Below are 25,671 nucleotides of genomic sequence, written 5' to 3' on the forward strand. Positions count from 1 at the left end.
TCCACTTTGCAGCAAGTGACCATTTAAAGCTTCTGCCAAAACGGTTTTTTGTTTTTTTTCTTGGGACCCATTTCTCAGACTCTGCTTAAACACTCCAAAATACTAAACGTCAACTAAGTGAAAGTCAATAATCCTCAAGCACTCTTTTTCTCCTGGATCTCATACGAGGTTCAGGAGTCTGGGTCTCTGAAAGCAGTCCTATAGGAGTGTGTGTGTGTGTGTGTGTGTGTGTGTGTGTGTGTGTGTGTGTGTGTGTGTGTGTGTGTGTGTGTGTGTGTGTGTGTGTGTGTTTCCAGTGTCTGACCGGCCCCTGGGGGGTGCTGTTCTTCTGTCCTGTAGGTGTTGTATAAAGATGGTTCAGCCAAGGGAACTCCTGTGGTGTTCACTCCAGAGATGGAGCGTGTCAAAAGGAACCAAGAAAACATTAGCTCGGTACCTCCAGAGCCGCTACGAGAACTTCTGAAGACATGCACCCCTTCTTCCTCCCTCTTTTTGGTTAACCCTTTCTGTCTAACTGACTTGCCCCCCTCTTGGCTCTAGTTAATCGTATTAATTTTCCTGACTGCGCTCCCTCTTTTGAAATGTGTTTTAATTCCACCAGCCGTGATGTACCTGTGCATATCATCACAGCTAACCCCCTCATTGTTCAAACTACTCCTCTTCACCGTGTTCCCCTTGTTGTTCTCCCTGTAAAGGTTGGACTTGGTTTATTTCTTCAGTCTCCCTTCTAATTCATCCGTCCGAAGTCCCAGTAATGTCCCGGCTCACTGTGTGTGTCCTTGTAGCTTCAAGTGTCTTTGCCACAACTCTTGTGCTGTGGATGCTAACGGCTATGAGTGACGGCTTCAGGCTACAACATCACGGTCGCTTGTAGTGCTAAATGATCCTGTTACCCTCCAGGTGCTGTACTCCGACAGTTTCCGGAAGCAAGTTCAGGGCAAGGCCGCCTTCGTCCTGGACACACCCGAGATGAGGCGCGTCCGGGAGACCCAGCGTATCATTTCAGGAGTAAGAGCTTCACACTCACATTTAGGTCCGGCTTGCCAGTTTTGTGCAGTGACGGTTTAAACTGTCAGCGGTGGGTTTGTCTTCTCCAGGTCAGGTACCACGAGGACTTCGAGAAGCACAAGGGCAGCTTCACTCCCACCACATCAGATCCCATCACCGAGCGCGTGAAGAAGAACACACAGGACTTCAGCGACATCAGCTACCGCGGCATCCAGCGGCGTGTGGTGGAGATGGAGAGGAGACGAGCCATTGAGCATGACCAGGAGACCATCACCGGTACAAGAAGAGAAAGAATGAATAGATAAAAATACTGAAAACTGGAAATTCAGAAGAAATGGGACGTTTTATCACTTTTACTGTAAAACTGTTGCGCCTGTCGATCTTCAGCTCCGTTCACACGTTTCAAGTGAAAAGATTCACAGTTATGGGCAACAATTTGAAAACAATGTCCGTTTACCCGGAAACGGCAGAAATGCTACAAACGATGTAGTTTTCATGTTGGGACACTAGTGGGTGCTGTTTTTTTGGAGTGAAACCACACTCACATGCGCAGAGAACAATTATCTGCTTGAGCATGTGCAGAAGGACTATTTACTCCAGCCGTGGTGCGTATGACCAGTTACAGCATTTCCATCGTCTATATGGAGACGAAGCCCGAGTGTTTTCAAAAAGTAGCATTTTCCCCCGTTTACACGGCGACGGAGTCAGAGCATTTTTTAAATGTTACATTTTCAATGGGTCCGAGCACCGTTGTGATGTAAGCAGACCCTGAAAACACTTAAAAACATTGTTGTGTAAACAAAGTTCACAGGTGAAAATAGCAGGAAGATTATTTCGACCAATTTGTATCCTGATTATATTTGAATAGTCTGTTAATTGCTGTGTGAATAAATGCAGTTTAAGATAGAAAAAAAGCACATTGATCTTGCTTGAAGAGTTGCTCCTCCCTGCTTTGAGTACAGCAGTAGAACCTAATCGGACCTGATGGGAACAGATGTGATGACTTTCTTCCGTAATCATGACCTGATCCAGTACTTTCCTGTGCGTCCTCAGATCTGCGTGTGTGGCGCACGAATCCAGGCTCGGTGTTCGACTACGACCCGGCGGAGGACAACATCCAGTCCAGGAGTCTGCACATGATGTCAGGTGAGAGTAAATCTCACGACCCGACACGAGCGTCACATGTGAAGCCGCCACATCCCTGAACATGTACTCTCTGTTTCAGTCCAAGCGCAGCGTCGCAGCAAGGAGCACTCCCGCTCCACCAGCGCTCTGAGCGGCCTGGCTGACGAGAAGTCCGAGGTCTCCCAGGACCAGGACCACCACATGTCCCTCTACAGCAACGGCTTCATGACTTCCTCTATGGGTAGAGAGCCAGCACACTGAGCCTCTGTCAGCATGGCGTGATGGATCTGAACCACAGTGATCTTCTGTGTGTGGTTTCATTGAATCTGCAGGTTACCAGCACGCCAAGACTGTGGAAGTGCAGCAGAGATCTTCATCAGTGGCCACCCAGCAGACCACCGTGTCCTCCGTCCCCTCTCACCCCTCCACCACCGGGGTAACAAACTAACATCGTCACGACCTGCATTACCCAGCATGACTCAGTTTTATAAATCATGATAATAAATCATCATAACATAGAGGTAAAGCTGCTAAATAGTATATAATCAGGGTTGTTTGAAGCACACTTGCAGCGAAGTAACAATATCAACATTCACATCATGAACAGATCCATCATCTCAATGTTTTTCTGTCTCATAGGTCTCAGTCTAGTTTTATCATCCCTCCTCATTTGTTTTGTTTTTATCTTATTTGTTAATTCATTCTTAACTGTGATCCATGATTAGAACATATTCCTGCATTGTTCTTGTCTGCTTTATCATTTCATACTAGTCTACTTGCTGCATGAATGTGTGTGTGAATGTCATGAACCATCTAAAGCGCTTTGGGGCTGCTGTCAGCAAAAAGGTGCTATATAAGTGAGTCCATTTACCATTTACCATTACTTGGAATTTGAACTCACATTTTAAATCACTTTTATCCTTTTTCCATCTTTGTAGTACAGGATTTTATGTATGACAGGTGCAATATATTATTATTATTATTATTATTATTATTATTATTATTATTATTATTATTATTATTATTATTATTATTATATGTTAACATGTAGACTTTTGGTACAGCTTGAGACGGGATGGCAGCATAGAGAAACGCTCCCTGACTGTAAGAAACAACTGACGCCCAAAAAACCTCAAATATTCCCTAAGACACGGATACCTTATTGCAGATTTTCCAGACAAACAAAAATGCCAAAAACTGGGAAGAAAACAGCTCCTGAGTTAAAACTAGACACCAAAGAAAAAGATTGTCAACAAGCCATCAGCAACGTGGAGGAGGACGCCATGTCGGACCCGGAGCCACATTCTTACGTTAGCCTGGGTGTGATCCTGAAAGAGCTCCGGGAATTTAGAAAAAACCCACTTATTATTATTATTATTATTATTATTATTATTATTATTGTTATTATTATTATTATTGTTGTTGTTGTTATTATTGTTATTATTATTATAGTTATTATTATTATTATTATTATCATTATTATTATTATTATTGTTGTTGTTATTATTATTGTTATTATTATGGTTATTGTTATTATTATTATTATTATCATTATTATTATTATTATTATTATTATTATTATTCGGGGCTCAAAATAATATTCAAGATTCCATAAGGCACTTCAGGAGGTTAAAACAACAAGCACGATTTATATAAAGCAAAACTGGGAGTTCCATGAAAGATTGTGAAAAGTGCAGTGACTATCAGTGGAGTATCCTCCACCTCCATCATGTCCAACCTCATGGAGGGCATTTAGCAGGAAACGTCTTCATCACTCCTGTTCAACGTTCTCACCACACTGCCTCTTGTGGTTGTTGGTGGAAGTGTTGAGCTTGTCTGAAAGTAATTGCTTTCTGGAACATGATCCATAAAGAAATAGTTGCTGTATTTGGAAGAAATATAGAATTTAGTTGGAAGGAAGTCTTGTTTGGTTTGCTCCACTCCTCATCCACACATACAAATGACGAGTGCTTATATTGAAAGCTGAGTGTGGCGGCTCCAGAGGCAATAAGAGGAGAATGGCTGAAAGCAGACGGCCCATCTGTTAGTGAAGGAAACATATCACCTCCACAGCTCGGTCATCAAGAGAATCTCTTTCTCTATCACGCTTCAAAAAGTACAATTCTCCCCAAAATAACATTCTTCATTTAATGGTGTTGGTGTTGTTGTTGTTGTTGTTGTTGTTGTTGTTGTTGTTGTTGTTGTTGTTGTTGTTGTTGTTGTTGTTGTTGTTGTTGTTGTCGTTGTCACACTTCCCACTTTGATTGCTCATCTTTTGTAATTGCTTAATGTGTTAAGTATGCATTGTGCAACCCTTGTTTTCTTTTTCAGATCGTATAAACAGCCCATGTTCTGCTGTGTTACATTTGCTTTATTCATTTTAGTTTTTTCAAAGATAAATTCAAATATCTGTAGTTTAAGATGAAATGTTGTGTTTGTTGTTAGGTGGTTCCAAATAATAAAGATTGCTTTGATGTTATTATTAAATAATCAGTGATTGTTGTTGTTTTCAACATTCATGTTATAGAATAATCATAATTTTAGACATTAGTATTGTTAATATGATTTAATATTACTTATAGTTGATTATGATTAATGTTGTTCTAAGTCCAGTGTTAGTGGAACTCAAAGTATTCTCTAACTGTCTCTCTCTCTCTCTCCTCTTCCTCCTCTCTAACTGTCTCTCTCTCTCTCTCCTCTTCCTCCTCTCTATCTGTCTCTCTTTCTCTCTCCTCTTCCTCCTCTCTAACTGTCTCTCTCTCTCCTCTTCCTCCTCTCTAACTGTCTCTCTCTCTCTCCTCTTCCTCCTCTCTATCTGTCTCTCTCTCTCTCTCCTCTTCCTCCTCTCTAACTGTCTCTCTCTCTCCTCTTCCTCCTCTCTGTATTGCTCTTTCCTCTCTATCTCTCTCTCTCTCTCCTCTTCCTCCTCTCTAACTGTCTCTCTCTCTCCTCTTCCTCCTCTCTGTATTGCTCTTTCCTCTCTATCTGTCTCTCTCTCTCCTCTTCCTCCTCTCTATCTGTCTCTCTCTCTCTCTCTCCTCTTCCTCCTCTCTAACTGTCTCTCTCTCTCTCTCTCCTCTTCCTCCTCTCTATCTGTCTCTCTCTCTCTCTCCTCTTCCTCCTCTCTAACTGTCTCTCTCTCTCCTCTTCCTCCTCTCTGTATTGCTCTTTCCTCTCTATCTGTCTCTCTCTCTCCTCTTCCTCCTCTCTATCTGTCTCTCTCTCTCCTCTTCCTCCTCTCTAACTGTCTCTCTCTCTCTCTCTCCTCTTCATCCTCTCTATCTGTCTCTCTCTCTCTCTCCTCTTCCTCCTCTCTAACTGTCTCTCTCTCTCCTCTTCCTCCTCTCTGTATTGCTCTTTCCTCTCTATCTGTCTCTCTCTCTCCTCTTCCTCTTCTCTATCTGTCTCTCTCTCTCCTCTTCCTCCTCTCTGTATTGCTCTTTCCTCTCTATCTGTCTATCTCTCTCCTCTTCCTCCTCTCTATCTGTCTCTCTCTCTCCTCTTCCTCCTCTCTATCTGTCTCTCTCTCTCCTCTTCCTCCTCTCTATCTGTCTCTCTCTCTCCTCTTCCTCCTCTCTGTATTGCTCTTTCCTCTCTATCTGTCTCTCTCTCCTCTTCCTCCTCTCTATCTGTCTCTCTCTCTCTCCTCTTCCTCCTCTCTATCTGTCTCTCTCTCTCCTCTTCCTCCTCTCTGTATTGCTCTTTCCTCTCTATCTGTCTATCTCTCTCCTCTTCCTCCTCTCTATCTGTCTCTCTCTCTCTCCTCTTCCTTCTCTCTATCTGTCTCTCTCTCTCTCCTCTTCCTCCTCTCTGTATTGCTCTTTCCTCTCTATCTGTCTCTCTCTCTCCTCTTCCTCCTCTCTGTATTGCTCTTTCCTCTCTAACTGTCTCTCTCTCTCTCCTCTTCCTCCTCTCTATCTGTCTCTCTCTCTCTCCTCTTCCTCCTCTCTGTATTGCTCTTTCCTCTCTATCTGTCTATCTCTCTCCTCTTCCTCCCCTCTATCTGTCTCTCTCTCTCTCCTCTTCCTCCTCTATATCTGTCTCTCTCTCTCTCCTCTTCCTTCTCTCTATCTGTCTCTCTCTCTCTCCTCTTCCTCCTCTCTGTATTGCTCTTTCCTCTATCTGTCTCTCTCTCTCCTCTTCCTCCTCTCTATCTGTCTCTCTCTCTCCTCTTCCTCCTCTCTGTATTGCTCTTTCCTCTCTAACTGTCTCTCTCTCTCTCCTCTTCCTCCTCTCTATCTGTCTCTCTCTCTCATCTTCCTCCTCTCTATCTGTCTCTCTCTCTCTCCTCTTCCTCCTCTCTGTATTGCTCTTTCCTCTCTATCTGTCTCTCTCTCTCCTCTTCCTCCTCTCTATCTGTCTCTCTCTCTCCTCTTCCTCCTCTCTGTATTGCTCTTTCCTCTCTATCTGTCTCTCTCTCTCATCTTCCTCCTCTCTATCTGTCTCTCTCTCTCTCCTCTTCCTCCTCTCTGTATTGCTCTTTCCTCTCTATCTGTCTCTCTCTCTCCTCTTCCTCCTCTCTATCTGTCTCTCTCTCTCCTCTTCCTCCTCTCTGTATTGCTCTTTCCTCTCTATCTGTCTCTCTCTCTCCTCTTCCTCCTCTCTGTATTGCTCTTTCCTCTCTAACTGTCTCTCTCTCTCCTCTTCCTCCTCTCTAACTGTCTCTCTCTCTCTCCTCTTCCTCCTCTCTGTATTGCTCTTTCCTCTCTAACTGTCTCTCTATCGTCCCCCGGCTAGCTCTGTTGGTAGAGCATGAGACTCACAATCTCAGGGGTAGAGGGTTCGTGTCCCACGCCGGGCGTCACCTTCCCGTGGGCTCTCCACCTGCAGGAAGGTTCTTAATCGGTGCATTGTGATCTGGGTGACGGTGCTCAGACTGTCACCCCCGTGACCCGGAAACGGATAAGCGGAAGAAAATGAATGAATGAATGAATGTCTTTCTCTCTCCTCTTCCTCCTCTCTGTCTCTCTCTCTCCTCTCCCTCAGAAAACAGTACGTGCCATGTACGACTACGCGGCAGCAGACAGCGACGAGGTGTCCTTCAAGGACGGAGACGTGATAGTGAACGTTCAGTCCATCGACGAGGGCTGGATGTACGGCACCGTGCAGCGCACAGGAAAAACCGGCATGCTGCCCGCCAACTACGTGGAGGCGATCTGAAGACAGAGCCCGTCCCCCATCCTCCCAGAGGGGACGCGACACATCCACAGGACCGGCCTGTGTCCCCCGCCAGCGTGGCTTCCTGCAATCTGTAGCGTAACGTTTTCTGTAGCTCGTCACTGTCTCTGAACTGTTTGTAATTGTCCTGGGTAAGTCTGACTCCCATCACGCTGCTGCTGCTGCCGGGTCTCCTCTGGATGTGACACAAGCTTTCATGACCTGACATATATAAATATTATATACATAACATGCCTGTAAGCGACGACACATACTATTTAGAATTGTCCAGGACACAGTCTTGGAAAAACAACTTGGCCCATTTTTTTTCTTTTGTACATTTCAAATTTAATACACATTATTTAACTTGATTGTTCCTCTTCTACAAAGTCTTTCTGCCTTGAATGGAGATCCATGAAAACACTGAAACGTAAAAGGAGTGAGTCACCATCTCCCCTCCACCATCGAGCCGCTCCTGACCAGTCGTCGGAGATTCGGCTCGGCCCTCCCAACCTTGAATGGAAGGCCATCCAATAGTAGAAAGTGTGTGTTTGTTTCCCGGCTGAGGCTCGTCCTCCACCTTTAATCAGTAGCTAATAAAGCTCACCAGGTTCCTGCAGCTCTCTGCCTCACTCTCTTCTTTTCAAACTCCCTTCCCCCTTTAGACGACAACTTTTTAAATGACAACAAAAAAGTTTCTGTCTCATTTTGGGTCTCTGTTCACATGACGACAGTGTTTGGAGCCGCTGGAAACACAACTTTTGAAAACATGGAAACTAGTGGAAATGCAACTTTTGGAGAAAAGTCCCGTTTCCGTGGAAACGGAGCAAAACACAACTTTTCTAAAAAGCTGCTGCTGCTCATGTGCACTACGGCCGTAGTAAACTGTTGTTCTGCACATGCTCAGTAGATGGACAGTAAGAACAAAGTTTCCTCCTTGAAATCATGACTCCCAGTCCATATTTTCCTGGACTTGGTGCTTTTATTTTGACAGTCACCGTAATAACAATCCAACTTAGTGGTTTTATTTTGACAGTCACCATAATAACAATCTGACTTGGTGGTCTGTTCACTGGAATAGTGTACTCACTATTGTTAATGTTTATAATGTATTATTTTGTGGTTTCATTACAAAAACAAACTCGGGGTTCGCACATTTATTAAAAACTTTTTTTGTTTGTTTAAAGTTTCAGAAACGTTATGGCAATGCAGATGCCATAATAGATAACTAGGTGATATACGTAATTATTAAAAAAAATTCAAATGTAATTAATTACCATCAATCACAATGTTTCAGTGATTTCCACCTCTCATGTTATGGTAAATATGGTCCGCGTTCAAAAGGCGTTCAATTTTAACTTCTGTGAATGCGCGGCGGCCAACATAGAATTTAAATGTACATACCAAGAATAGATATGACACAAGCAGTTACTTTATATTGAATTTATTCTTACATTCACTGGTATCTTAGACGAGGACTGTACAGTACATGTGCCAAAAAGTACCACAGCAAATTTGGTTGTAATCGGACTCATTTTGGACGGGTACTATATTTGCCATAACATTGGGGGTGGAGGCACACTAACCGGGGAGCAGGTATCAATTAGCTATGCCGTGCCCAGGAGGTGCAACTTCAAAGACGAATGGCTTTTAAAATAGTTCTGTCGAGGTTAGTTAGGTGGATAGAGCGCCTGCAGACATCAGAGGTGAGCGTGCACAGTGAGTGATTCAGAGTGTAACATCATCAAGTGCAAAACAACATGGCGACGGCCAGTCCAAAACAAAAACTCTGTCCAACAAAGAAACAAGTGAAAAATGAAGCTCACCCACAACGCTGGAAGAGGAAACGCTAGAAGACCTGCAGGCCGACGTGGACGAGTGCTGCAATGTCCAGGACTCCGTTGTCTTCATCCTTGAAGAGGAGCCGTCAGGACCTCGCTCCACCGGCGGATAAATCCCCAAGCAAGCAGTTGGAGGGCATCCTGGACTCCATCAACACCAAACGTCCAGTTTGGATGCCCAGCTCGCCCTGGTCCAGCTGATCCACCGGGGGTTCCAGGCTCTGCAGGACTCAGCGTGCAGGATACGGTGAACCACAGGTTGGCCCAGTTGTCGGAGGAAAACAAGAGGATGAAGGAGTCGATCCTCCATCTCCAGAGTCGGAGCATGAGAGACAACCTCGTCTTGGCAGGACTGCCCGAGCGGGTGGAGGAAGATATGGGGGCATTAATGTAGCACAGCTATTTGTCAGTGCGCACTGAGAGTGTCTGTATTCCAATCTCTCTGTCCAAAGACAGAGTTGTCAATGTGTAAAAGAATTATGTGAACCTGAACAGCAAAGGCCGTTTCACAATTCGTCTGTTAATAGACAAGTTGACTCAAAATGTATGGAAAACTCATCAATATCATAATCGAGAAAAGAACGATCGTTTGCCAACAGTGACTGGTGAAAAGCCATGGAGAACTGAGCAGCAGTGGAAGAGTTAATTACACGACAGCGGCGCACAGGAGCGCACAGGTTGACATCGCACAAAAGAGGCACATCAAAAATAATGGGCAGGTGGTCTGAAAACACTGCATCACACACCTCCAAATTACACACTGAAAGACCGTATGTTAAAACAAGGTCCAATGTGTGACCATGATCCTGTGTGGGTCCAGAAACAGACTGCTCAAAGTTAAAACTTTCAATAAGATCCCAAAAGTCTTTCACCATAGGTTTCTCAGTGCAGCATACATGAATATTAAAGTCACCCACAATCAGTATGCGATCGAATTTGGGCATTATTTCAGCTAAGAAATTGGAAAAATCACTTATGAAGTCTTTGTTGCACATGTTAGCAGGTTAGCTCATAAACAAAGACTTTCATGATATGGTGTAATCCTGGTGTGAATGATGTAACACTGGAACGCACCTACAGCTAGTGATGTCATCACAGTGGATTGATATGGTGTAATCCTGGTGTGAATGATGTAACACTGGAACGCACCTGCAGCTAGTGATGTCATCACAGTGGGGGAGGGGACGGATTTTATACACATATTTTGGAAACAACTCTTCGGAATCCACAGTTTTCGGGGCAAATATTTTGATAAAATTTTCATTTGTTGAGAGGAAACTTTGTCGTCTTTCAGTCTGTGTGGGTTTGGAAGCAGTGAGACGAAAACTTCAGACACTAGGAGGCGCAGTTTGACGCAGACGCACGATTTTGCTCCATCTGACTCAATGATAAATGTGGCTTCAAATCGTGGGGGAAAAGAAATGACAGCGTTGTTCTCTCTCAAGGTCATGTTTTATGGAATTTTCCCTCCATGTGTTACATCGTCTTGTTCGGCAGGTTCTTGTCGCGGTTCTGATCTGCTCGTTTTGTCGATTAGAGTCACGGTTTAGCCACAGTCACCACTTGTTTGAGGTGTTCTTTCACGGCTGTTTTTGAGGAGACATCTTGGTTTTCCATGTATTTGAATGAGAGGAGGGTGGAGGAGGGTGGTGGAGGAGGGAGGCGGCGGGATTTGGCGTTCAGAACTTTGACGGCTAATAAAAATGAAACCGTTTGACTAATCAAAAAGTTGAACAGAATATTTGAGCAGGAGAGTCTCCTCTGTCATTTAATAGTGTTTTGAAGCCGATACGAAATTCGCCCTCAGAGGAAATAGTGTTTGCAAATTTTATTTTGAAAGTCTTCCTGTTTTTTGTGGACTTCCTGTTGGATTTAGGTCCACGGTGATTTGTAGGTCTCGATGAGATGAACAATTAAGTTTTGGTTTGATCTCGCTACGACATTCCTACGGGCCATGGTCACCGTTTTAGTGTTTTTAGGTGGCCGTTGTAGTGTATGTAGGTGGCGCTAGAGAGCACATTTTGGCACTCTGGGGGTTAATTTGTACATTTCTTAATTTTTTTGCCAGTCTTGGTCAACATTTGAGCGTGTTTAGTGGGTCAAATTTGGGCCCAATAAGGTGTCAGGAGTCAAAGAAAAATGAAGAAAAAACAATAAACATTACAAATACAATAGGGTCCTAGTCCGAGGCCGGGCCCCTGGCCGGACCCCGGGCCGGGCCCGAGGCCTGGCCTTTCAGGCTCCGTCACTAATAATCCCTATGGTTTCAGTATGCACTGTCAGTGCTCAGAGCCTATTGGTACAGTGTGTTAATGATGCCCCCTGTTGTTTGGAGGATGTTACAGCTCCAAAGAGGGAAGAGAAAGGTGGAGTGTGGGAGGAGGTGGAGTTTGTCAATGGTTTCATTACGTACAGGTCAGCAGTCCACACGGCAGCAACACCGGTTCCATGTTGGAGGAATGGCAACAAAAATAATCTACTTCACAGTGAACGGGAGACCAGAGCAGGCAGAGATCCCACTGGACTGCCCAGCCCAGGATGTCAAAGGTTTGAGCACTATATCCTTTCACTGTTTAGTGTGTGTGTGTGTGTGTGTGTGTGTGTGTGTGTGTGTGTGTGTGTGTGTGTGTGTGTGTGTGTGTGTGTGTGTGTGTGTGTGTGTGTGTGTGTGTGTGTGTGTGTGTGTGTGTGTGTGTGTAATTTCTTAACAGACGGTGTTAATAATGGGGTAAAAGATAATTTTTTGGTGGATGAATTATCACAAAGAAGAAACTGGAGCTGCTGAATGCACAGAGCAGTCGTGCAGTGGAGGGGGTCTGTGCTGTGGGGGCAGTGAGCTGCAGATGGAGGTCCAGCTGCCACTGACAGCTCTTCACTTCTTACATTGGTACCAGGTTTGTGTGACACTGGCCTTAAGATTCTCAGTATGTCTTATTTCACAGTAATGAAAACCATATTTAATGAGGAAGTGTTTGTTTCCATGCAGAAGTCTCTGTGATGTTTTGTTCGTGTGTGTGAACTGAGTGATACTGTTAATGAGCAGAAGTGTTTATGGAGTATTTTTAATGTAGGGCTTTCTCAAGTACCGTGGTCCAGAAGGGTCATCACAGTGCAGAAGTAATGGCAGCCACACGAACACATCCACACAAACAGGAATCCAAGAAGCATCACCACAAACATGAAATGAACAATGTGAAGCACGAGTTAATAGCAAATAACAGTGGCACAGAGGGCCAGCATTCACAAGAACACACAATACATCAAATGAGTTCTCTATCCTGGCATTGTACACCTGAAGCAACTTAACCATGCAAATATCTGATCAGCGATGTGGTGGTGTGAACATATCATATTGTAATAATTCTCCCAAACATATTGTAGTGTTTTCACAAAAAACATACAGTTGTTATATTTTAGGTTTTGGTTATTAGCTAGACTAGATTAGAATAAATTACTGAAAGTAATAAATCAAAATAACCCCCCCCCAGAGATCACACGGGTAATGCTGGGGAACAGGGGCTGAGACGAAGATGAACAGAGGGAGAGCAAGGACTGGTGAAACTCATAAGACACAGAGGGACGACAATAGGATGAGTGGAAACGTGAGGTCATACTCACACACAGCAGGCAGAGACCGAGCACCAACTGTTCCAACCACCAGATGACGCAATAGATACCCCATCACCACCCACAATCATTCAAGTTCACTCACAGGTGTTTATTTTTTTATCTTTTTATTATTGTTTTTTTTAGAAGACTTTTATTTAGAAGAGTGGGGTATGACATCCAACTATAGACCAAAACAGTGCTGACTAACATCCTTATACACTTATAAATTAAGATAGCTTTGTACAGGAACAGAAAAAAAGGACACTATATAATGTTTTATACACTTGCATACAAATATACATTAAACATTGTGAAATGACCTGTGTTCCAAATATACAATTAACCGTAGAAACAAATTGTAATTCAAAACAAACATCAATGGTACTATATGATCACTGAGCACAACATAAATGTGTCACGAGCCCCGTCATCTCACCCTCACTATCAAACCACACACACACACACACACACACACACACACACACACACACACACACACACACATACACACACACACACACACACACACACACACACACACACACACACACACACACACACACACACACACACTGCCTCACTATGTATGAAGAGTAGAAAGCAGTGGTTCAGGATCAAACCTAAGCTGTTCTATCTAAACTATAGCTATAATGTGATTACTCAAGAGGCATTAAAGTGGGAAATAAAGGATTACCATGTTTGAAAGAATTCCTCCCTGGGGCAGTTCCTCCCTAACAGTGTACTTTATTTTTCCCAATTTGAGGAAAGACATGATCTCCCTAAGGCATCTGGAAAAGGATGGACTTAGGGACGAGTTCCACTGTAATAGTATTGTGTGTCGAGCAATGAGAGATGTAAAAGCAATTATTTGTTTCTGCCGAGAATTTTAAGTATTTAGAATTGTTTCAGAGGGCACCCCAAAGATAGCGCCCTGAGGTGATTACTGTAGAGATGGTTTTGATGGATCCCTCCCAATAAGCATGTAACTCTGGACATAGGAAGAACATATAACGGAGGTTTTAAGGAGTGTTATTTCATCTGTTACAGATATCCTGAACAGCTGAGTATATGACCTGAGATGAACCCTGTGTAGTACTTTAAGTTGTATGAGGCTAAGCCTCACACAAGAAGGGGTGGTTTTGGAATTGGAAGCAGCTTATTACTAAATTTCCGATAAAATTCAACAGAAACTCCATCAGGGCCAGGAGCTTTATTTGTCTGCATTGCTTTTAATGCATGCTCTATGTCAGTGACTGGAAGAGTCGACTCAAGATCAAGTACAACTGAGGGGTTAAGCTTTGGCATCTCAATCTCATTCATAAACTTTAACATCTGAGAAGTGTCAGAGGGAAACTCTGATTGTAAAGAGATGAATAAAAGGATTTAAAAATATAATTGATTTGTGAAAGATCAGAACTAGATTAGCAGAGGGATCTGTACCATGTGGGATCCAACGAGTTGCTGCTCCCCGCTTTAATTAACGGGCGGGTAATGTCCCTGATTTATCACCATATTCGTAATATAAATGCCTGCTCTACGTCGCAGGGAAATGTAAGATCAAATTCGGACTGCAAATCAAGTCGCTACTTAAATAATTCAGGGGATGGATCCAGATGATATTTTTAACCTTAATTGTTAACTCGTCAAGCCTAGCTTGGTGTACTTTGTTTGCATGTGCTGAGTAAGAAATGATTTGCCCTCTAAGAAATGCCTTCAGTGACTCCCATAATAAGGAATAAGATGTAGAATCATTCTTATTTAGAGCAATAAAGTCATCAATAGTATTAAAAATAAATTTACAGAAATTACTATCAGACAGAAGGAGCTGCTTGAATCTCCATAATGGGTGGTTTCTGATATTGGAGGCAAATTTGATATCTAATGATAGAGGAGCGTGGTGCGATATAACAGTGCTTAGATATTCAGATGAAGATACACAGGGGTTTAGAGACTGGTCAATAAAAAAATAATCGATCCTGGAATAAGAATGATGGACATGGGAGAAAAAAGAAAATACTTTACTTGTAGGATTGCGAAATCTCCATGGATCAATAAAGCTATTCTGATCCATAAAATCAGAAAAAGCTTTTGCCATTTTGGAGTGATTGTTATCACGCAGACTGGAGCGATCTAAAGCCGGATTGACAACACAATTCAAATCTCCCCCAAATATTAGTATATGAGTGTTTAAAAACAGAAGTTTACTCAGTAATGTGTTGGCAAAATCTATGTCATCAAAGTTTGGGGGATATATGTTGACCAACAACACTGGGATTGAGTACAATATCCCAACTACAATAGTATACCGACCATTTTTGTCAGCGATAACTTCAGTTGGGGAGAACTGAATATTGTTTTTAATTAGAACAGCAACACCTCTGGACTCTGGAAAACCTGACCAATCCATGGACACTGAAGCCTATAATGATCTTTGTTCTTTAAGTGTGTCTCCTGTAAGAAAATAATCTCTGCGCACAGCCTTTTTAAGTGTGCGAAAACTTTTAACTAATTCTAACTCTAATGTTCCAGGTCAAAAACCAAATTGACGAACCTGTACCAACTTTGCTTTGGTTATATAAGTGACCCACCATTTTAAAGTGTTACCAACTGATTGTACATGAAAAAAGGTAATTCAGAGTGGGGAGGCCCAAGCCTCATCCTATTAAATACAAGGAGGCACATTCACACACAAATTCCCCCACAAACTTCCCAAAAAGCCTCCACCACCCACCCACCCACCCCATCTCTATCCACCCAAAAGAAAGGTGGCCCCTTGTCCTCAGCAGCAGGGGCCGCTGAGTGTAACCCCGAGGAGGACGTTCACACACAGAAAGTGAAAACGTCCAGAGACCAAGGTCACCTAGTGGAGTCCCACAGATCGAAATTAAGGAAATGAACTTGTGCCTAGAAATATTACAAAAAATAATTTAGATTGAGAGCAACATATATCGAGCATAAAGTTAAGGTAAATAGTAACTCTGGTGAAATGGTTTTAATTCATTTAAATTGTTGTGAAAACAGGCAGCCCAATTCTAGCAGATGTTAAATAGAACTAGTTTTAGTAAGGATTTTATATATATATCTATATATATATAGATATATATCTATATCTATAGATATATATCCTTGGGGCCTCATAATTTGGTAATAAAGACAACATTTAACAATTAAAATTATAATGAAAATTAAAGTTTTAACATCAGAAATCTTCAAATCTTTAAAATGAGGCTAACACAGCTCTGAAACTTCCATATGTAGTTTTGATAAACAAACTCAATCTTATGTTGCATTTATGAAGTTTGAATTACAATTTGGCAGGATAATCATTTTCAGTTGTTTTTAGACCTGATTGTAGAGTTCAGATTCTTTTTTGACAGAGTAGTTGGACTTTTTTTAACTATTTTGGCTTTTTTTTTTTAAAGTAGTTCTATTGCTATTACACTTTCACTGCTATTGCAGTTGGCACTACATAGCAGTGAAAGTGTTTCTGTTCATTTTGTAGATTTAAAGATGGTCTTTCAGCCCTTCAGTTTTTTAATGCACTACAGCAACACCCTACCTTGATGGTCTATGTCCTGTGCCACTCTGAAAAGCAACTTACTGGCTTTGAACTGGAGCGACTCTTCAAATCTGACCTCAGTCCCTCAGGGAGCAGCAGACGACTAAAGGAAAGTCAAACCTTGGCCGACTGGGCAGGCTCCCTCTTTTCATTGGGAAGGTTTGTTAGTTTTTTTTGTTGCAACGAGTTGGAAAGCTCCATTCCCCTGGGGTATGTAAAAAACCATTTTCCTTGCAGAAGGCCAGGCTGCTGCGTCTGAGGAGGATGTTCTAATGTTTGCAACTGGGCTGACATCACTTCCCTCAGCTGGCTTGGAAGCATTGCCACAGATAGAGTTCTTGGATAACTCTCCATTCCCAATGGCAAATACATATTACCACTCCTGGAGTCATACTGTGTGTTTAAGTCACAAAAGGACTTTGGAATTAAAAATAGTCCAGGATTTGGCTGTTTCTCAGTGATATGACTAGATAATCCCTTGAGCTCCGTCTCTAAAAATGTTTGTTGTTGTTAAAGGTTCATCTAAAGGTGCTGTTGGTGTTGAGGTTTTATATAAAAAGATATGTCAGCATGTTTGTCAGTTCTCTTTGCATTTGGTTTTAGCAGCAAACTGTTTTATTTACGTATCAATGTTTTCTGTTTAACATGTATTTCAATATTCAATTCAATTAAATTCAATTCAATTTTATTTGTAAAGCGCTAAATCACATCAACAAACATCTCAAAGCCTCTTACAATGATAGAGTACAACAGGACCCAACTAAACCTTCCAAAGCAAGCAGGTGTAACAAGCAACAGTGGCCAGGAAAAACTCCCTCGCATGGAGAGAAGTTCATAAGAAGTCCCTCTTCAGGAAGAAACCGTGGGGCGGACCCTAGACTCTGGAAGGGCGACTCCTTGACCGGTTGGGGGGAGAAGTACATGGGACGAGAGGAGATTCCGTTCATTATACAAAAATACAATAAACATTTTTCATTCCATCAGTTTTTATTCAGTTATTTTAAAATGTAGCTGTGGGTGACAGATTCAAACAAATACTTGTCTTCTGTTAATGGATGTACCTATGTGGTAAGTAGTAGAGTTCATTGGGCACTCCTCCTGTACATGATGCTGTTCTTGAAGGGCAAATCCTCTGACTGTTCCACAGTCTCACACATTCATCCAAGTCTTTCTGAATAATATCTCCAAAGCAGTACTTCAACAGACACTGATGCTTGTGACTCCCATTAAAGTATCCGGCGTCTCTCAGGTCTGCAAATAGCTCCACCCAGAACGGAGAACTACAGAAATAGATCATTTTAATTTCCAAGCATATATGCATGTTTGAAGAATAAATTGAAAGGTTAAATATAAACGACTTGCTTTATGAAGGCCCACACCTCCCCTTTTTGAATATGGATCACCAGTACTCAAACCTCTGGGGATTTGTTGATAAGTCATCATGTAGCTGGATATTCCAGAGTGGTCGTCACTGATGTGGCGTGGCGTCCTCAGTGTCATGGGGGTGACACCTCGGTGTCACCCCCATGACAGGAAATAGTGAGCAATCACTGACCATTGTTTGTTGGTCCACATCCCAGTCACAGTACTTTGCATGAAAATGGATCAATGCACCCTGAAAGGGCCAAACCGAATGGCTTGAGATTATCATAACCATCCACATATAGTTCGGTCCCATGGAGTGATAGGTTCTTCTCACAAACCTTCTGTGTGCTCTCCTCTCGTGCCCTCAAGGGTTAAGCTCCCAAAGCAAATGCATCACACCATCCCTCTTCACTTTTGTTTGAGTACCTGCCACATCGTGCAGCTGTCCAGGTCCATGAAGTTCCAATCGGATGGCCCTAATTATTGCAGATGTAGTGATCCTTTCTGCGATAAAACCTGGCTTTATTCCGTTTACCTTTCAGTGACCTCAAGGTGATTTTTACATCGTGCAAACTGGACATCATGTCTACGATTACAGCGTACGAGTGGCGCTCATTATAACAATATATGCACTGCTGCAACACATCTGGTCTGCCGATCCGGTCCATGCTCCTCAAAAATTGTAGAGGCCGACCACATGAACTACAAAACCGTGTTAATGAGTCCTTATGTTGTCCAGAAAACGGGCTTTCTCTCTCGGTCCGTTAACAGTAGCAAGTCAAATTTACCCGCTCCTGTTATCACTTCCGGTTCAGCTCCAGGTCACCTCCGGGTCTGCTCCGGGTCTGCTCCGGGTCACCTATGGACTTGTGCCCCTCCCTCTCCGGGAGAGATTGTATTTGTAAATTTGTATCGCAGATTGAAAAAGGGTTTTGTTAATTTGTTTTCTGAAATATAAATGTGGTTCGGGACTAGTAAGTGTGTTATGATAATGTCATTTTGTTTTATGAAAAGTAAAAATGATTTCCAAAATGTGAATTTGTCTCACATTTTGTAAAAGTGTTTCACATGTTGAAATGTTGTTTTGCACCTCTCGGCTACCGTATTTTGCCCCCTTTTTTTGTGTCGCACATAACAAATTTCAAACTAATACTTTTCATTTGGACTTCTCGGTCACGCTGGGTCACAGTGCATATGCTGTGATGTTTTTGTCTTTCTTTTTTTCCAACAATCAGGTATTAACTAATTTCACTGTAAAGCCAGTCCACACTAATGACTATAAAGTTCCCATTAAAGATGTGTGTGTCCACAATGAAGAACATTAACATTTTGTGAACACCGGCTCTCAGCAGGTACCGTGTGTTTAGCTGCATCGAAGCTCTGGATCCTTATAAATATAAAAGGCTAAACAATATCCAGGCATTTTCTGGATGAAGTGAAAAACATTGGTGATCTTGGAGGTTCTGTAGCCGAGCCGGCGGGGGGACAGGGTGCTGCTAGTCTGGACCCACGGTGATTCGGGGACAGGGTGCTGCTGGTCTGGACCCACGGTGACTCGGGGGGACAGGGTGCTGCTGGTCTGGACCCACGGTGACTCGGGGACAGGGTGCTGCTGGTCTGGACCCACGGTGACTCGGGGACAGGGTGCTGCTAGTCTGGACCCACGGTGATTCGGGGACAGGGTGCTGCTGGTCTGGACCCACGGTGACTCGGGGGGACAGGGTGCTGCTGGTCTGGACCCACGGTGACTCGGGGACAGGGTGCTGCTGGTCTGGACCCACGGTGACTCGGGGGGACAGGGTGCTGCTGGTCTGGACCCACGCTGACCCCTCGGCAGGGTGCTACTGGTCTGGACCCACGGTGACTCGGGGGGACAGGGTGCTGCTGGTCTGGACCCACGGTGACTCGGGGACAGGGTGCTGCTGGTCTAGACCCACGGTGACTCGGGGGGACAGGGTGCTGCTGGTCTGGACCCACGGTGACTCGGGGGGACAGGGTGCTGCTGGTCTGGACCCTCGGTGACTCGGGGACAGGGTGCTGCTAGTCTGGACCCACGGTGATTCGGGGACAGGGTGCTGCTGGTCTGGACCCACGGTGACTCGGGGGGACAGGGTGCTGCTGGTCTGGACCCACGGTGACTCGGGGACAGGGTGCTGCTGGTCTGGACCCACGGTGACTCGGGGACAGGGTGCTGCTGGTCTGGACCCACGGTGACTCGGGGGGACAGGGTGCTGCTGGTCTGGACCCTCGGTGACTCGGGGACAGGGTGCTGCTGGTCTAGACCCACGGTGACTCGGGGGGACAGGGTGCTGCTGGTCTGGACCCTCGGTGACTCGGGGACAGGGTGCTGCTGGTCTGGACCCACGGTGACTCGGGGGGACACCTCCAAACTGATAGTCGAAAAATAATGGAACGTTGGTCACTTGCTGCTGTACTTGTAAGGCTATATCTGTAAAACACGGGGAAACAGTCGAGATTAGAGCAACTATGAAATAAAATGAAGATGGAATGTGACATATTAGCAATCTCAATCTGATGCGCAGTGTCTCTCTCTCTCTCTCTCTCTCTCTCTCTCTATTTCTCTCTCTCTCTCTTGCTCTCTATCGCTCTCTCTGCTCATTTGACAGAAAATCATGCTGTCCCACAGTGTCTCATGTTGAATTAACTGTTAGGTAGTATCTAGCCGTTCATGAAACAAAATGAGTATCTTTGTTGAGATGTGATTTAATTTCAGATTTTAGACTATATATATTTTTAAGCCAAAGCCGTTTGTTCAGTATCTGTTTGGCAGCGGTCTTTGACAGCTCAGATCCAGATCCAGATTTCAGATCCGTAGTTTTACTGGACCTTTGACGATGCTCAGACCCCCTTACCAACTGTTGCTAAGGTGGCTGAGACACTTCTTAATGCTGTTCACGTGCCCCAGACACGTCGTTTCACTATTTTTGTGTCTGAAATGAAAAAGAGTTGCCAGCTCTAATGCTTCCCCACGGAGTGAGCACTTCCTCGTTGGTAGTTGAACGCTATTGGCTCCTTTGTCTTTGGGGGTGGGACTTACTCAAAAGAACCACATGAATTAGCCAATCAGGACTCACTACAAATTCCCGCCTCCTCTGCAAGGTGACAGCTCCGAGCCAGACGTGATTACATTCTTATTTGAAATGTTTTAAAAAGTTAATAAAGTGATGGAACAAGAGAGTCAGAGTCAGAAGTACAGCAGCCTTCAGTGGGAACAGTTTGCAGTATAATCGCTGCACGTTCTGCCATAGTCATGATGCTGGGTGTCTTTCATCACCATGGAAACAGAGAGAGAAGCCGTTCTGAGATCACTCTGAAAGCATTCCCAGCAGTATCGTTTATATTCATTGTTTATTTGTGGCAAATGATGTTATTTTACTCTTACATTGGGCCACATACTCACTGTTACGTTCATTGTTCTGTAAATGAATGAAGCTCTTAAAAGAAGAACACCTGCAGAAAAACGGCAACCGGAAGATGTACTGTGATTGCAGCAATAAATAATCTGATTATTGTAAATGAGTTGAGTCTGTGAGTTGTTGTGAAGTAGCCACTGACAGCGGATAATCTGAACTTTTTTTCTTACTATCGTGTGTGTGGGAAAGGTGCTCGAGGCGTCATCATGGTTACCCAGGCAACACGCTCAAACACCTTAGCTGTTTGGCTAGAATTTAAAATTGGCATTGACAATTAGGGGAAATCTAACCCTCACCCTCCAATTGAAATATATTAGTTTGAAATTCTATGTGTAGAAAAAAAGGAGCAAAACGTGTCACGAAAAAGAGGGGTGAGAAGAGAGAGAGCAGCCGGAGTCCATCTAAGAATGCTGCCTGTTATGGAAACCACTAAAATGGCAGGGCTTTGACCTGTCCAAGATGGCAGACATTTGGTGGAGGTGTGGCGTGTTGGTTATCACATAATGCAGAATGTGGCTGTCAGCAGGGCGTTTTCAGAGGTCAGGTGATCGTGCCAGTTTGTAATGGCGGACCATGGCGTATGCGTATAAACAAGTTTAAACAAGGATACATGCAGGCACACACATGTGCATGTGCAAGTTTGTGGGAGTGCTTTCGTCGACTAGCTCACATGCATGTTCGTGCACAGTGCGCTGGGTTTTGCAGATGCAAGAGAAGGAGAATGTAGAATGTTGGCACAATTTACCCCGCACACAATGACGATATATAACCTAATGGCGGAGTGGCAGATGGCCGTGGAGTGTGCCTGAGAAGGGTGTGCACGAGTCCATATGTGGTTTAGTAGCAGAGAGACGGAAGAACGAGGGAGCGTGAAGCTCGGAGCACAAGGTAATGAGCATCACACACAGTTGAACTCGACAAGCGTGTACAATTGATCCTTCCACTCTGTAAGATATTTTCAGTATACTGCATGTTCACTGTGGCTGTCTAAGGACAACAGACTTGAGATAGTTAAGAGTTGTTGGAATCGACCCACTCTCACGAATGCCGTTCCTCTCCCCCAGAGAGGGAGACACTGAAGCATCGTTTCCACCGCACAAAAAGTGCAGGCACGGAACTGAGCAGTGCGGAGCGGTACGGAGCAGTACAGAGTGGTACAGAGCAGTACGGAGCAGTACAGAGTGGTACAGAGCAGTATGTTTCAGTATGGAGTGGTACGTTTCAGTACGGCAAAGCGTACGGTTAAAATGTAGGCGGGGTTGTGAGCGCCGCAGATATGTGACGTTGCAACAGTAATCTCAGCCGGGGCAGCAGATCTGGATTTTATGAATCTTCTGTTGTTGTTGTTGTTGTTTACATCCTCCGCTTTGCACTAGTTGCTTTCTTAACTTTTTTTGCAGCCACAGAGCTGCGGCGAAGTGACACCAGAGCGCACTCCTGCGGCACAAAGCCAGTCGGCTCCTGTCCCGCGATGCGAGAAGCGGCATCGGGATGTGTTCCGAGAATCCAACGGCTGCCCACCAAAGGCAGCCCAGCACCTCTCCGGCCGCCTCAACAACGCACAGCTTTCTACAGAAAGCCGTTCTTGAGCCGGACCGTAAGGCCCCTAAGTTCTTGATCCAGACCCGGTAACAGTCGAGTTACTGCTGATTTCATGAAAGCCGGTACTGCACCACGGCGGTGCTGCTCACATCTCTGAAGAACAGTGAGAGAGCTTTTGTCTGGGCATTGAAGCTAAGTTAGCCTGAAAGCTAATATGCTATGTGTTTAAACTGTGTTTTCATCAAGCTGCAACCGGTAACATGAAGAAGTTACCATCTGTTTGTGGACACAATGCTCACGCGCACCGTCGCGTCCTCGAATCTCCACTCCTTCACCTCAGACACCAGCGATCCAATTGTGCTCCAAAGCCACTCCAATGTCCGTGAGAAGGAACTGGGGAATTGTACATTTGCTCGGCAGAACTTTCCTTCTTTCTTCTCTCTTTCTACCAATGCCGACTTTGCTCGCAAACACGCGTCCACCACGCCTGTCGCCACTCGGTGATCGAGATTAAATAAGCACGCTCACACACACAGTCACAAGTAGCAACCAAACTGCTACCTTTTGCTGTGGGATACCTCCATATGGCCACCAAAGTTTTTACTGCAGGTTCCGACATCCAGTTAAAACTTATGAGTCTCAATACCGGGCCGACACCGCCACTCGGTATCGTCATATGACCTCGGAAAGCGTCTTTCCGTCACTACAGCAACTCAGCTCTGCATCTGTGAACATGTGCCACCATCTTTGGGCTCTGTGACACACCCCTCTGCGCATGCATGAGCGTCGGGTGTCCTGTTTTTCTGGTTGCGAAGCAACCGCCACGTGCCCCCCCCCATCAGAGTTGCCATCTTGGATGGGTATACTCGACTCATCCATCACCCGGTGGGCACGTTTACGGCATTGCTGTACAGCCACACACACACACACACACACACACACACACACACACACACACACACACACACACACACACACACACACACACACACACACACACACACACACACACACACACACACACACACTGTACATAGTTTCGCTGTTTAATAGTGTTAGACGACGTTTGATACTTGAATGTGTTGATTTATGAGATGATTTCTGAATTATTTCTGAATTATTACATTTTGTTAATAAACGCCTGTTATCTGAATTGAACACTTCTTGGTGATTATTGTGTATTTATTGTTGACAATTCACTGGTTTGTAACAGTCTGTGCTCGGATCTCACACCTTCCATTTTAATTAAGATTGTTATATTTTGCACAGAAATATTAACTAACTTAAATAATCGACGGTGGTGCCACTTTAATTATTAAGAAATAAATAACAAATTTATTCCAATTAATGATTTTTAATTATGAATTATAATTTTTTAATAATTTATTAACTTCAGTGATTTATTACTTTCAGTAATCCATTACTTAGAGAAAGTTAATGCTAATGACCAACAATAAATCCCAACAGATTGGTGCCCCGTGGGCTGCCCAACAGAAAGCCGCCCATGTGAGGCTGTTTTAAAACCAGTATTGTCACAACATCTGCATAACTTATCCAGAATTGTCTTTTTAGTTGTACAACCGATAACTTTGTTTCTGGGAGAACTTAGTTTTCGAAGAACACGTTACAGCACTGCTAAGCAAAGTCACTTGTGTTTGTGAAGTGGTTAGAGTCTTTTTCTTGCATCCTCTTCTTTTTGGCGAAGAGTTAAAAGTACACTAACACAGCTATTGCTCATCCAAGGTGCTAAAAACACCCTGTTAACTTGAGAGGTTACAGTTTGAGCAATTAGCATAGACTATAGGTGTGTAAGTCACAGGTTCAGCTCTCACCTGTGCATCAGCAGCATCCTATAGAGTTGTAAGCCACAGGTGTAACCATCACCTGTGCATTAACAACATTTTGGCACTTTTCAAAACACAGCTTTCGCGTGACTCCTACCATGAGTAGTCAGAGACACTGCGTGCTCGGAGCAGAGACTCCTCGGGAGCCACATGACCCAGCCCTGCAGACTGTGGTCGCTGGTCTCCTATGCCTCTCCACAGAGGAGAGAAGAAACCTCAACAGCTACAGCTCAGAGACCTGTGAAGCAAAGATCAGGCAGCTGTTATGCTATGTGAGGAACCCGGTTGGTCAGGTAGAGCTCACCATTCCGGATGTGTTAGGCCACATTGCACTGCTCTACCAGCGCAAGGCCGAGCTGCAAGCTCTTGAAACCCAGGAGCAGCTCTCCCAGCTGCAACTTTACAGTTCGCAGCTGAGGATTAACAATGCCCAGCTGAAGCTGGAGAACTCCCGCCTGAGACAGGAGGTCCAGGCCAGGGACGATCAGGCTCCGTACACGGAACCTACTGGGTCACAAACCCATACTTCTGAGAGAGAAGTTAAAACAGACACTTCATCTGATGGTCATGTTCTTCTTCCTGCTCTCAATGAAGGTGGTCCCTTCTCTCTTCTCTCCTCCCCCGTCTTCCCTGCTTGCTGCTCCTTGTCATGTACTGTCTCTTGTCAGAATCTAACAAGAGCCTCTCTTTACATCACTATCCAAACCAAAACCATGGAATTGATCAGCTGGTCTCTCAATGCAATTGACCAAATTTTTGCGACAAGACAATCGGCAAGGGAGAGCCCGCATGTCCTGATGGAACGTTGGCTGCCGTATACACGCTGGACTCCTGGGACAACTGGAGGATTGTGTGTCTGTCAATTCTTTCTATCGAGGGCGTGGAATAATAATTGGATTCATGATAACAGGGATGCTGCTGATTGGAGCTGGCAATTTCCTGATCTAGCGCAAAGCTCAGAAGACGCTGGCAGCTGTATTGGGAAGGCTGCATGGACCAATCCTTACTGAGGGACTGTGCAGGGCTTTGAACGCTCAGACTCATGCGTTAAATGAACTCAAGAGTAAGCAGGATGCCACTTTTGAACGTTTACACGGAATGGAAACCAACTTGGAGAATTACAGAGCCCGGATGGAATGCTAAAAAAATGGCCACTGTTTTGGAGCAGCATGGAGACCAGAGACTCA

The 25,671-nt window shown here is 44.2% G+C and overlaps 1 protein-coding gene across 1 annotated transcript in view; it reads left to right on the forward strand.

Moving 5' to 3' along the window:
- neb (nebulin) overlaps positions 1-7,917 on the forward strand; it is a 96,595-nt gene extending 88,678 nt beyond the window's left edge. Inside the window, exons 135-141 of the mRNA XM_080478777.1 lie at positions 340-432; positions 901-1,008; positions 1,098-1,284; positions 2,062-2,154; positions 2,234-2,374; positions 2,466-2,569; positions 7,120-7,917. Coding sequence (XP_080334903.1) covers positions 340-432; positions 901-1,008; positions 1,098-1,284; positions 2,062-2,154; positions 2,234-2,374; positions 2,466-2,569; positions 7,120-7,293 — 900 coding nt within the window. The 3' untranslated portion in view covers positions 7,294-7,917. The remainder of the gene's footprint in view (positions 1-339; positions 433-900; positions 1,009-1,097; positions 1,285-2,061; positions 2,155-2,233; positions 2,375-2,465; positions 2,570-7,119) is intronic.
- Positions 7,918-25,671: the final 17,754 nt, after the last annotated feature.

The sequence above is a fragment of the Lipophrys pholis genome (genome assembly GCF_963383615.2).
Source record: "Lipophrys pholis genome assembly, chromosome: 13".
Lineage (NCBI taxonomy): Eukaryota > Metazoa > Chordata > Actinopteri > Blenniiformes > Blenniidae > Lipophrys > Lipophrys pholis.